Below are 12,591 nucleotides of genomic sequence, written 5' to 3'. Positions count from 1 at the left end.
AATTATAAGATAAACTATAGTATAGTATTTTATAGGAATTATTTTTTATGAATAAAAAATAGAAAATCAGTATGAGTAACAGAATTATTTTTGCATTACTATAAAGTTTATATTTATTAGTTGTAAAAAGAAGATTTTGCTAGTGTTTGGACTTTCCAACTGGCAGTCTGGCATCTAACTCAAATGCCGACATATCCCCAAATTCGCAATCTTTTAGCATCACCTTGATTGATGAATGATTAGATATAAAGTATAACTGAGAATAAACGATGCATGAATATTCTGATCTCCAAGACTATTAATTTCCATTATTGCAGTTGTTAATGTCGGTGATGATTCTATGTTCATATTCTCTAATATCATCTGAAACTATATTGAATCTGTAAATTGTTGCCTTTTGTTAGAGTTTCTTCCATTCAAAATAAGAAAAATATACGCCACGGAATGATTCTCAATTGAGAATTATTGACAAAATGATTGTTTCACGACTTTAAGATAATGTGCAGAATAACAATATTATTAATTTGGACCTACTTATTAGTTTAAGTGGCCAGAGGGAGCCTCTGGTGGGAGAGCTTCGCCTTCTTCTATACCGTGGATGTACCAACATCCCTCCTAAAAAAGGATAAAATTTGAGTACTCAATAGAAAAAAAACATTTGGATCCAAATGAAATAAAATTTTCCTTATATAGATTAGGGGAGCACTGAGTTATATACTCTTGGGGCACTTAAAAAGAATCCCTCTTATGGTTACATTATTATTAATAGGTTAAATATACAGCTGACAAAATTAGTTTAATTCAAGCATTTACCATTAGGTCAAATATTATAGCTGTTAGTTTTATCAGTTCAAATGCTATGATTCGATCTGATTTTAACTTGCATCAGGTCTCTTTAAGACAAAATGTTGGCTTCACTAACAATCTCCCAACACATACCTTATTCAATGTGTCATCCTAGGGTATCGAACCCATGACCTCGGATATAACATAATCACAACAATATTAAATTGAACACTAGGACAAAAATTATAATTATTAATAATTAGTTAAGGTGCAATTTTTTCTACTTATTACCTTGCCTCGTACCATGGTTTGGTTTGATTTCAATCCACACCGGACTTTGTCAAGTAAGATTTTGACGTAACCAACAATTTATAATTGCAACTTTAGAACACAGTTAACCAACTAAGGTAAAAGTGAAAAGGACAATGTAATCACTAATCAAAGTACCAAACTGCTTTGCAATATAAGAGTACTAATAATAAAAACCAAACCAAACCAAGGATAATTTACTTCATGAAAATATTTGTACATATCATTCCTTTTGTTAAATAACGAGAGAGAAGAGAGGAACATTTGAAATAAACTGTATGTGTATATTGAAATGATGAAGAATGTACAATATATAGACACTCTAATGGGCTAAGCCCAAACCTAATACAAAAGAAATAAGGAAATCCTAATTATATAAGAAATAAGGAAACTCTAATTACAATATATTTCTAACACTTCTCCTCAAGCTGGAGCGTATAGGTCATATGCACCAAGCTTGTTACATATAAACTCTATTCGAGGGCCCCTCAAAGATTTTGTAAACACATCTGCTAATTGCTCATTAGAGGGTACAAAGCTAGTTTTAATCTCACCAGTAAGAACCTTTTCTCGAACAAAGTGGCAATCTATTTCTATATGCTTGGTTCTTTCATGAAACACTGGATTTGATGAAATGTGTAGAGCTGCTTGATTATCACAAATGAGAGTTGCCTGTCCAGTGTCTCCAAACTTAAGTTCTCTGAGAAGCTGTTTAAGCCAGATGAGCTCGCAAGTAGTAGTCGCCATGGAGCGGTATTCTGCTTCAGCACTTGATCTGACAACTACGCTTTGTTTCTTACTTTTCCAGGAAATCAAGTTGCCTCCAACAAAGACACAATACCCAGAAGTAGATCTCCTATCAGTTGGACAACCAGCCCAATCAACATCACAGTACCCAACCACTTTATCATGACCTTTATCTTCATATTCAAGGCCTTTCCCTGGAGATGCCTTGATATACTTAAGAATACGAATGACTGCATTCCAATGTTCTTGACATGGAGAATTGAGAAATTGACTGACAACACTAACTGCAAAGGAAATATCAGGCCGAGTGATTGTGAGGTAGTTCAATTTTCCAACCAATCTTCTATATTGCTCAGGATCTGAAAAGGGCTCCCCCTGATTTGGTAGAAGCTTGATACTTGGATCCATAAAAGTATCAACAGACTTTGAATTTAATAGAGCAGTTTCTTCAAGAATATCCAGAGCATATTTCCTCTGAGATATCACAACACCAGCTTTAGATTGGGCCACCTCGATTCCTAATAAGTATCGAAGTTTTCCAAGATCCTTAGTCTGAAAATGATGACATAAGTGTTGTTTCAATCGAGTGATCCCATGCTGATCATTGCCTGTGATGACAATATCATCCACATATACCACCAGATAAATAGATCCAGAAGCAGAATGACGATAAAAGAGAGAATGATTAGCTGCACTCCGAGTCATGCCAAATTGTTGAACAACACTGCTAAATTTACCAAACCAAGCTCTTGGAGATTGTTTGAGGCCATAGAGAGACTTACGAAGACGAAAAACAAGACCTGACTCCCCCTGAGCAACAAATCCAGGAGGTTGCTCCATATAAATTTCTTCCTCAAGATCACCATGAAGAAAAGCATTCTTGATATCCAGTTGGTAGAGAGGCCAATGGCTAATAGCAGCCATGGCAATAAAAAGGCGAACAGTAGACATTTTCGCCACAGGAGAAAAAGTATCAATAAAATCCAAGCCAAAGACCTGAGTGAAATCCTTCGCCACCAAGCAAGTTTTAAGACGATCCACTTGACCATCGGGTCCAACCTTAACAGCAAAAATCCATCTACAACCAACCACAGATTTTCCAGAAGGAAGAGGCACCAGGTCCCATGTGCCATTATGATGAAGAGCACTCATTACATCAATCATAGCTTGTCTCCATCCCGAATGTGAAAGTGCATCACCTGTGCTCTTAGGAAAAAATATAGAGGACAAAGAGGAAAGGCAAGCAAAATATGATGGAGAAAGACGATGATAACTAAAAATTGACTGTATACCTGGCCGGAGGGCGAGTATCACGAGTACCCTTACGAAGAGCAATGGGAAGGTCACTATCCGAAGGTGGAACCGAAGCCGTGGGAGGAGATGCAGTTGAATGTGAGTCCACAGATACATCTAACGAACTATGCTCGATCTCATCAGCATAAGAGGTGATAGAAGGAGAGTCAGAAACTTGGACGGGTAAAGACGGAAGGTAAAGAAGGTCACCTGGGAAGGACGACTATACAGAATCAGTATCCACAGGAGTAGTAGAGGATCCAAAAAAGGGAACTGATTCAAAAAAGGAGACATCCGCCGAGATAAAGTATCGACGTAAAGTGGGAGAGTAGCAACGGTAACCCTTCTGAGACCGAGGATAACCCAGAAAAACACATTTATGAGACTTGGGAGCTAATTTATCCAAACTTGGACCAAGATGATGAACAAAACACGTAGAACCAAACACATGTGGAGTTAAAGGATATAAAACTTGATGGGGAAATAAAATAGAGTGAGGTACCTTATGATTGAGAACAGATGATGGCATGCGATTAATGAGATAGCATGCAGTAAGTATAGCATCACCCCAAAATGTGTATGGAACATTACCATCAATTAACAAGGCACGAGTGGTTTCAACCAGATGGCGATTCTTGCGCTCGGCTGCACCATTTTGTTTAGGTGTATGAGGGCAAGATGTTTGATGAAGAATGCCATGAGATGAAAATAATTGTTGAAATTGATGAGATAAGTACTCACAAGCATTATCACTACGAAAAGTACGAATAGGAATACCAAATTGACTTTTTATTTCATTATAAAATAACTGAAAAATAGAAAACAACTCAGATCGCTTTTTCATTAAAAATAACCAAGTACATCTGGAATAATCATCAATAAAAGTAACAAAATAGTTAAAACCCAAAGTAGAAGAATGACGACTTGGTCCCCAAACATCAGAGTGGACCACAGAAAAAGGAGAAACAGCTTGACGACTAAGACGACTCGAAAACATACTACGAGTATGTTTCCCAAATTGACAAGACTCACAATTTAAAGTAGAAAGAGATGATAAATGGGGAACCATCTTCTGATGCTTTGCAAGACTAGGATGGTCCAGACGAGCATGGATAGTAAGAGGAGAATCCACAGTGGAGCAGGCTGAAGAAGAGAGAACTAGTTGATAGAGGCCCTGAGACTCACATCCTTTGGTAATCTCCTTCCTCGAACTCCGATCCTGAAAGATGACAGAGGTTTTTGTAAAAGAAATAACACAGTCAATGGATTTGGTCAACCGACTAACAGAAAGTGAGTTAAAAGGAGAATCGGGAACATATAGAACATGATCCAGAGATAAATTAGGTAAAAGAAAAACCGTGCCAATCCCCCTTGATTGGACCAGAGACCCATTGGCCATAGTAATAGTGGGAAAAGAACCAGTAGTACAAACGAAAGTGAATAAGGACTTATTACCATAAATGTGATCAGAAGCCCCAGAATCTAGAGTCCAAGGGCCAATAGAGTGCAACTGAGATATGCCAGCAAAAGAATAACCAGAATTACCAGTGGGAGCAATGGATGCAGTAGGACCTGATGTTTGCTTCTCAGACCACCAAGTCACAAATGCTTTTGCCTGACTCCAAATAGCTTCACAAGTAACAGCAGGTCGAAAAATCTGCTTGATAGACGGATGAAGAGTAGCTTTAATGAGGCTACACAGCTGAGCATCAATCATTTTCCACCGTGTGCGCTCCTTTTCCGCCACAAATTCAGCCTTAGTGGTGAGATGAGATGTATAATTCTGCCCATCCAACCAAAGTCGCAGATCAGAAGACCAAGTATCATAGTTGGAACCATCCAATTTATCCACACTCAACGGAGCAAGGATATAATTTGAAAAAATAGCAGAGTCCGACTTTTTCTCAGCCGGAGTACCAGAGTCATTGGAGACAGGAGAGTCCATAATTAAGAGAAAAAATAATCAAAAAAAGGAGAGATCACACAACTAACCGGTAGAAGAGGAATCTGACGTCAATACAAAACGAAGTCCAAACACAGAACCAGGACCAGATCCAGAACCGTCACAGGGAGACGAAGAGAACACAACCAGCCGCGGCCGGAGAGGAGGTCCCACGCGCCGCCTTGGTGGAGGAGAAGACCGGATCTTGCACGCGCGCGTGAGGGCGCGTGAGAGGTCCGTTGAGGGTGTGGCCGGTGCCGTTGAGTTCGTGCTTCCAAGACGAGCACGTCGGTATACAGTTCGCCGGAAAACTCCACCGGATGGTGGTGGTTGACGTAGACAAAAGCCTTAAACGCGGAAGAAAACGTACCGAAAACTGACAGCGCGACAGTTCCAGAAAAAAAATTTAAAAGACGATGAACAATGGGTTCATCGGAAAAAAAAATTTCAAAGTTCCTTAAGCTCTTGATACCATGTTAAATAACGAGAGAGAAGAGAAGAACATTTGAAATAAACAGTATGTGTATATTGATATGATGAAGAATGTACAATATATAGACACTCTAATGGGCTAAGCCCAAACCTAATACAAAAGAAATAAGGAAACTCTAATTACATAAGAAATAAGGAAATCCTAATTACAATATATTTCTAACACTTTTAATAACATGCTCTACTCATCAATATATGCACGTGAAAGTATTCCCACTCCTCTAAATTAAGCAATAGCTCTATAATTGGGTTTATATCGAGAATTTAATCATGTTAATAAATTCCCGACTCAAATTCTACTTCTTTGAGATTTAAATAAAAGATAAATGAAACAATAATGTAATTAATTGGCTTGAACCCAAATACAGGATCTCTTTTGGACCAACATGTTGGGCAATGTGTTTAATTAAATTTTTAATCAATTGGCTTAATGACGCTTTAATTATGAGCGATGATTAGCATATACTAGTGTCATGTAAATTTTAATTGACAAGCTTTATTAGCATTGCACGTAACTTCAGATAAACTCGACCATCATATTTTCGGGTTGGTTTAGGTTGTTAGGTCAGTTCCGGTAAAACTCAGTAAATTCGATCTGGTGTGTGTGAAGTTAATGTATATATAAGGTCTGATAGTATAAGCTTATATTATATGTTATGATATTTTTAGTTGTTTGGTGTGACTATCGTATAGTATAAGCTTATACAACATGATCCCTTTATACATCAAAATGATGTATAACTTAATCAGGCCTAGGAAGATAAGATTAGGACTGATAAGTGATTGATGTATTAACCAATGCAATTATCAAGAAATAATATATTATTTTAATATTAATATATTAAAATAAAAAATAATTTTTCAATACATAAATTTTTAAAATATCGGAGATTTTTATTTTTATAAAAATTAATAATATTTTTGGACACACTGGTCAACAGATTTCTATACAAATTAATATCATCTGATTTTTGAAAGAATTATATAAATTCATTATTAAAATGTATTTTTGTCAAAAATATTTATTTTTATCCTATATAGTATTATACAATGCATTACCAAACATTGGATGATATTATCTTTTACAATATATTATCTTATACAATATCATGTCAAACGCTGAATAAGATTAAAATATAACCAGGTCTTATATTATCAGGTCTTATACTATCAAGTCTTATCTTATATTGTGTACCAAACATACCATAATTGTTTTAAGGGAAATATGTATCTCACGTTACATGAGATAATCTTATCTTATGCACATACAAAAAGTCGGTCGGATCCACTTTTTTTTTTCTCTTTCTCTCCTCTTTAGCGGGTCCAAATTATTTTTTTGTGTGTTGCATAAGATAAAATTGTCTTATGTAACATAAGAAACTCGTTTGTTTTAAATAGAAATCTCAAACAACAGCCAATTACATTATAATGTCGTTTTTACTTTATACACAATTTCTAAATTTCGTTTTCACACTCATTTGAACATCTTCAAAATTAAAAAAAAAAAAAAAAAAAAACTCCGTCTAGCATCCGTTTAAACCTTAGCCTTCACGGATCCTTAGCCACCACCAGACACTTTGTTAATGGTCGATTCACGCCTAGCTACTAGCTGACAATCACCATGTCTTTGTCACTACTAACCTACTACTTCCAATTCTTAATTTGTCTTAGAAAAAGAGGTGCATCTTCAAGTGCGAGGTCATTCCATGTGCATTCTGATTCATCTTTGTTTCCATGCCTAAGACTATCATAATTACTTTTAATCCATTTCGTTAATTCGTTAATTGATTCTCCCCCTTTTCTGATTTATCTAATGGTGTGATCTTTAGATAAGTTTTTCCAAGTACTTTTATGCTATAAATTTTTAAAATTATTTTTAAATGTTACTTTTTTAATTTTTGAGAAAATTATTAAATTTTTCTGATTTTTTTTTAATTTATATAATAATCAAAATTTTTTTTTTAATTTAAAGTATTTTTCTTTAAAAATACTTGTTCCGTTAATACTCTATATTTATACTTGTGCATCGGAAAGGTTATAAGAGATAATTATCCTTTGCTGCATATCCATGTTCATTATATTCTCTAGATGAGTCTTGTAAGATCTCTAATTAACGTGGAGAAAAGGATTTTAAGCATTAACTTATGATTTGCTATCATAAGTCACAACTTGAAAGTCTGAAAATATTTTGATAAATTTAAAAGAGATTCCAATAAAAATAGTCTATATTATAAGCTCATATATATACATATATAATATGATTTAAAAACCGGTTAATATTAATATTATAGCCTTTTTCTCTCGTGTAAAATAGAAAGTATCATAAATTAAATAACTAATGAAAATTGTGAGTTTTAACATAAATTTCCTTCATTGAATTTGACCTACGGTTGTATTACTTGAGGGAAAGAAAAAAAAAAATGACCCAACTACTCAACGAACCAACCAATTTCATACCAGGTCGGTTCAGTTTAAGTCATCAATATATATTTTTTTAATTAAAATCAACTCAACCCAACTTAATATAAGTTGATTTGCTTTTCAATTTTCTTGGGTTCCGTCCTTAACCAACCCACGTGCATATTTGCTTTATTTATTTATTTACTACCTTTGCTTACTGTTCAAACTATTTATATCAACCTTTCATTTTAGCTTAAAAGCTAGAAATATAGGCAAGCTGACACAACTCTATTCCTTTTGCCACTTTCTATGTTATGCGTATGTTGTTGGGAAAAATAAATAAATCAAATACCATTACTTCTAAAACATAACCTGCATATATATGTATATATTGACGATTTTTTTTTTTAATATTATCATTTTTGATCCGACTCCACATCTTTTATATTTGAGACTACTCTAAATTATTTTCTTAAATTTAATTATTTATTTTCTTATTTTAGGATCTCCCATACAATATAAATAAGGATTAATGCTATTTTCCAAAAAATAAAAATAAAATAAGGATTAATGCTTTGTTTTTTGTGTCAAATCATATTACCTTTATATATTATATTATCAAAAAAATATTATTTTATTTAGTTTTCTCTATAATTCGTTCCTAAATTTATATAATTTAATTTATTTTAATAATATAATAATAAAATTAAATAATATAAAAAATTATACATAAATCAAAATAAAATTCAAATAATAAAATAATAGTATGGCACCTTAAAATCTTGACTAATACCTCTACTTCTTAGGGGTGTCAAAACGGGTCGACACGACACGAATACATTAACACTAACACGAGACGAATTTTTATTCGTGTCAAAATCTTCAACACTGACACGATACGACACAAATAACACGTAAAATAGAGGTCAAAATGGATCGATACTAAAAAAAATTAAAAAAATAATAAAAAAAATTAAAAAAAAATACGGGTCCACAAGAACACGAATACGTCAACACGAACATGATACGAATTTTTTACGTGTCATTTTTTACGACACGAACACGACACGAATTTTTTTGCGGATTAACTCGAACATGAATTTTCGTGTCGTGTCGCAGGTCGACCCGCGTGTCAAAACCTATATTGACACCTTTCTTGAACGATACTTTCAATAAAACTACAATATGCTATCTATCAAAACATAAAATTTTCAACATTCCGTCCACATTAAAAAAAGAATCAGCACAAAATGGATTCACATTAAAAAGTTGTCTTATCCCATAATAATCAGCCCTTATCCCGATGTGAAAAGAGCAGTGGCATAAGCTGATAAACATCCATAAATCAAAATATTTCATCGAAGAATCACTAGTCCTGATATTCAACAAAACATTTCAACCATCATACAAAAGCAAATAAAGTTATCATTTCAGAGAAAGATATACGATCTGCAATGAAAAGTTGTGTGTCATTTAAATGGATGTCTGAGGTCAGAGACATGATCTAGGCTTTTGTTTGAAAATGATTCAATACATTTTACATGGATGTGTGATTGTTTACTGAGAAGAAAAGGATCAATTTGCATAAAATTGTTCAAAATTTTCATTATGGAAGGCATCTCCAAGTCAAAAAGGGTAAGCTCCAGCAGACCTATTTGCTTTTTTCACACAAAAGCACTATATCTACACGGTTCCTGAGTGCCATCCTAAGTGGTGTAATAAACAAGTACATATAGAGATAAATTAGTTTAATATGGAATCTCTCATCATTAAGGTCGACTAAATTTTCACCTTACCTCAAATTTTGGGATCCTGCAATGACTTGCCTCTGAGGCTCCAATATTTAACCAACTAGTGGGATTTCTCTTTGCTTTTGTTTGAAGAAAGTGGCTAAAGGGCATTGAGGTCAAAAGGAAAATTGGAAGTTGACGTGGGTTGGAAAGAGACAACCTAGTCCAAAAGAATGCAGCGTTAAGAATATATATATATATATATATATATAAGAGGAAACCAAGCCAATTGAAAGGACCTTGAGGGGGTAATAGCAAATGCAATACAGCTAAGGCAAGCTAATGCCCTCTAACGAACCAAACACAAATCCTCTCATTTACATTGTCCCTCACTGCCTCCAAATTATTCAAACAAGAAAAGAAAGGAATTCCATTGCAAAGAATAGCTCTATATCTATTCTATCCTCTCTCTTTGCCATTTTGGAATAGTACAATCTCATAGTCTCTCCTTTTGTCACAATGGCAACATGCATCCCAACAATGGCTATTGGCTATATTTTCCTTGCATTTTTTCTCTCTGCAGGTACCCTACTTGTTCTGTTTCGTTCTGTTTTCCATGCTTGTTTTTTTTTTTATATTTTGCATTCCATTTGGTGCATTTTCGTTCTTACTTTTTAGCTCTAATATCTTGAGCAATATTGAGTTGTACTAACACATTTCGTTCATTGTGCAATCACAGATATTGGACTTTTTCGAGGTGTTGAATCTTTTGGAATCAACTATGGCCAAGTGGCTAACAATTTGCCTCCGCCAGATAAAGTCCTAGAACTGTTGAGCGCCATTAAGCTCACAAAAACAAGAATTTACGACACCAATCCTCAGATTCTGAGTGCTTTTGCTAATTCAAACATTGAAATCATTGTAACTGTGGAAAACGAAATACTAAGCCAATTGGATGATCCTCAACAAGCACTTGATTGGGTAAACAGCCACATCATACCGTACCTGCCTGAGACAAAGATCACGGGGATTCAAGTTGGGAATGAGGTCTTCACTGATGATGACACCACTCTTCTTCAACATCTTGTGCCAGCAGTGGTTAACATTCATAATGCTCTAGCTCAGTTAGGCTACTCAAACATCCAAGTTTCAACACCTAGTTCCTTAGCTGTGCTTGAGCAATCTTACCCTCCTTCATCTGGTAGTTTCAAAAGTGAGATCTCTGGGATCATGTACCAGTTCTTGAACTTCTTGTCAAGCACTAAGACTCCCTTTTGGATCAATGCCTACCCTTATTTTGCTTACAAGGATGACCCCAATGGGATTTCTTTGGACTATGTGTTATTTAATCCTAGTGCAGGAATGGTTGACCCTTATACCAATCTACACTATGATAATATGCTTTATGCTATGGTAGATGCTGTTGCATTTGCCATTGCTAGAATGGGTTTCAAAGGGATAGAAGTTAGGGTCTCGGAGACTGGTTGGCCTTCAAAAGGAGACTCTGATGAGGTTGGTGCCACACCACAGAATGCTGCTACTTACAACAGGAACTTGTTGAGAAGGCAAATGGCAAATGAAGGGACACCTCTGAGTCCTAGAATGAGGTTGGAAGTGTACTTGTTTGCATTGTTCAATGAAGATATGAAGCCTGGACCAACCTCAGAAAGAAACTATGGCCTCTTTCGGCCTGATGAATCTATGACATACAATGTAGGGTTGTCTGCTCTTACAACCACATCAGCATCAACTTCGACAGCTTCAATTTCTCTTGCCTCTTCTGGCACTAGGACAAAGGTAAAACCATAGATTATATACATGTATATAAAGTTATTTTTCACCACTACAAGAGTTATTTAACATATAACAAAACTTATATGATAGAAAGAGAATTTGTATAATAGACAATTTGGATAGTGTGTATAACTGCATATCAATGTAAAGAAGGGTACGTGTGTAATTTAAATATTGACCAATTTGTAATTAACTTGCCTTTTTATTTTTCTATTGGTAGTTAGTACATATTGACCAATTTCAATCTAATTATATTCTTTGAATCAAAATTTGCTGGGAAACAGGTAGCACCAATGGAATACCAAAGCTTGGTCTACTGGATGTTTGTGTATGTGCTGATTTCAACACTTTCTGTGTGAAGAATATTTCTATCCTTTGGAATTCATGTCCATATATTAAGTACAGTTGGGATTTTACTTCCGTCAAGTGTCTAAAAAGAGATCAACCCCATAAACAAAGGCACTTCCAGAATCTCAAAGTTTGAACATTGATGGTACCCTATTTTGCAGAAAATAGAACCAACACACTTTCCAAACGATTGGGCAAAAAAAATCAGCAATACGGCAAAGAAAGAAAGGAATTCAATGTAAGAAGAATGGAAGATTACCCAACATCTTCATCAAGTGGCTATACTTTCATTCACTTACCCCACCTTTAGTCACATTCTAACAAATAAGCATGTGGTGGTGACGTGAAATTGTGCTTATTTTAGGTAGATAAGGGACAAAAGCCACCTCATTCTTTCAATGCAAGATGTTAGAGAAGAATAAATTCTGGTTTCAGTTTAATTGCTTTAATTATAAAAAACGAAATATATCTTGTATGTTGCTGATTATGTAATTAAAGTTAATTTCACTTTTATTTCTATCTTGCATCCTTGGTATATGACAACTTAAAATTATCACAATTGAATGGAAGACATGTTACCAACTATTAAATGAGTTTAACCATACACACTTACGTAACCAAAAGTAAATACTTCCTAATTTTTAATTTCATTCATCTAAAGAAGAAAAAGGAGCAACTGCTTGAGGAGAAAGTGTTGAGGCTATGCATCTCAAAAGTATTGAGACTAGCCATCTCTGCCTTATGCATTCA

At 34.7% G+C, this 12,591-nt stretch overlaps 1 protein-coding gene across 1 annotated transcript; it reads left to right on the top strand.

The window, feature by feature from the left end:
* Positions 1-10,218: 10,218 nt before the first annotated feature.
* On the top strand, positions 10,219-12,210 carry LOC133297343 (glucan endo-1,3-beta-glucosidase 11). The gene is made up of 3 exons (XM_061496466.1): positions 10,219-10,282; positions 10,439-11,496; positions 11,778-12,210. The coding sequence occupies exons 1-3, from the start codon at positions 10,219-10,221 to the stop codon at positions 11,850-11,852; spliced, it is 1,197 nt and encodes a 398-aa protein (XP_061352450.1). The 3' UTR covers positions 11,853-12,210.
* Positions 12,211-12,591: the final 381 nt, after the last annotated feature.

The sequence above is a fragment of the Gastrolobium bilobum genome, unplaced genomic scaffold (assembly GCF_033153095.1).
Source record: "Gastrolobium bilobum isolate Gb01-03AN ecotype WA unplaced genomic scaffold, APGP_CSIRO_Gbil_v1 utg2704, whole genome shotgun sequence".
In the NCBI taxonomy this organism is placed as follows: Eukaryota; Viridiplantae; Streptophyta; class Magnoliopsida; order Fabales; family Fabaceae; genus Gastrolobium; species Gastrolobium bilobum.
This window is presented reverse-complemented; position numbering and strand designations above follow the sequence as displayed.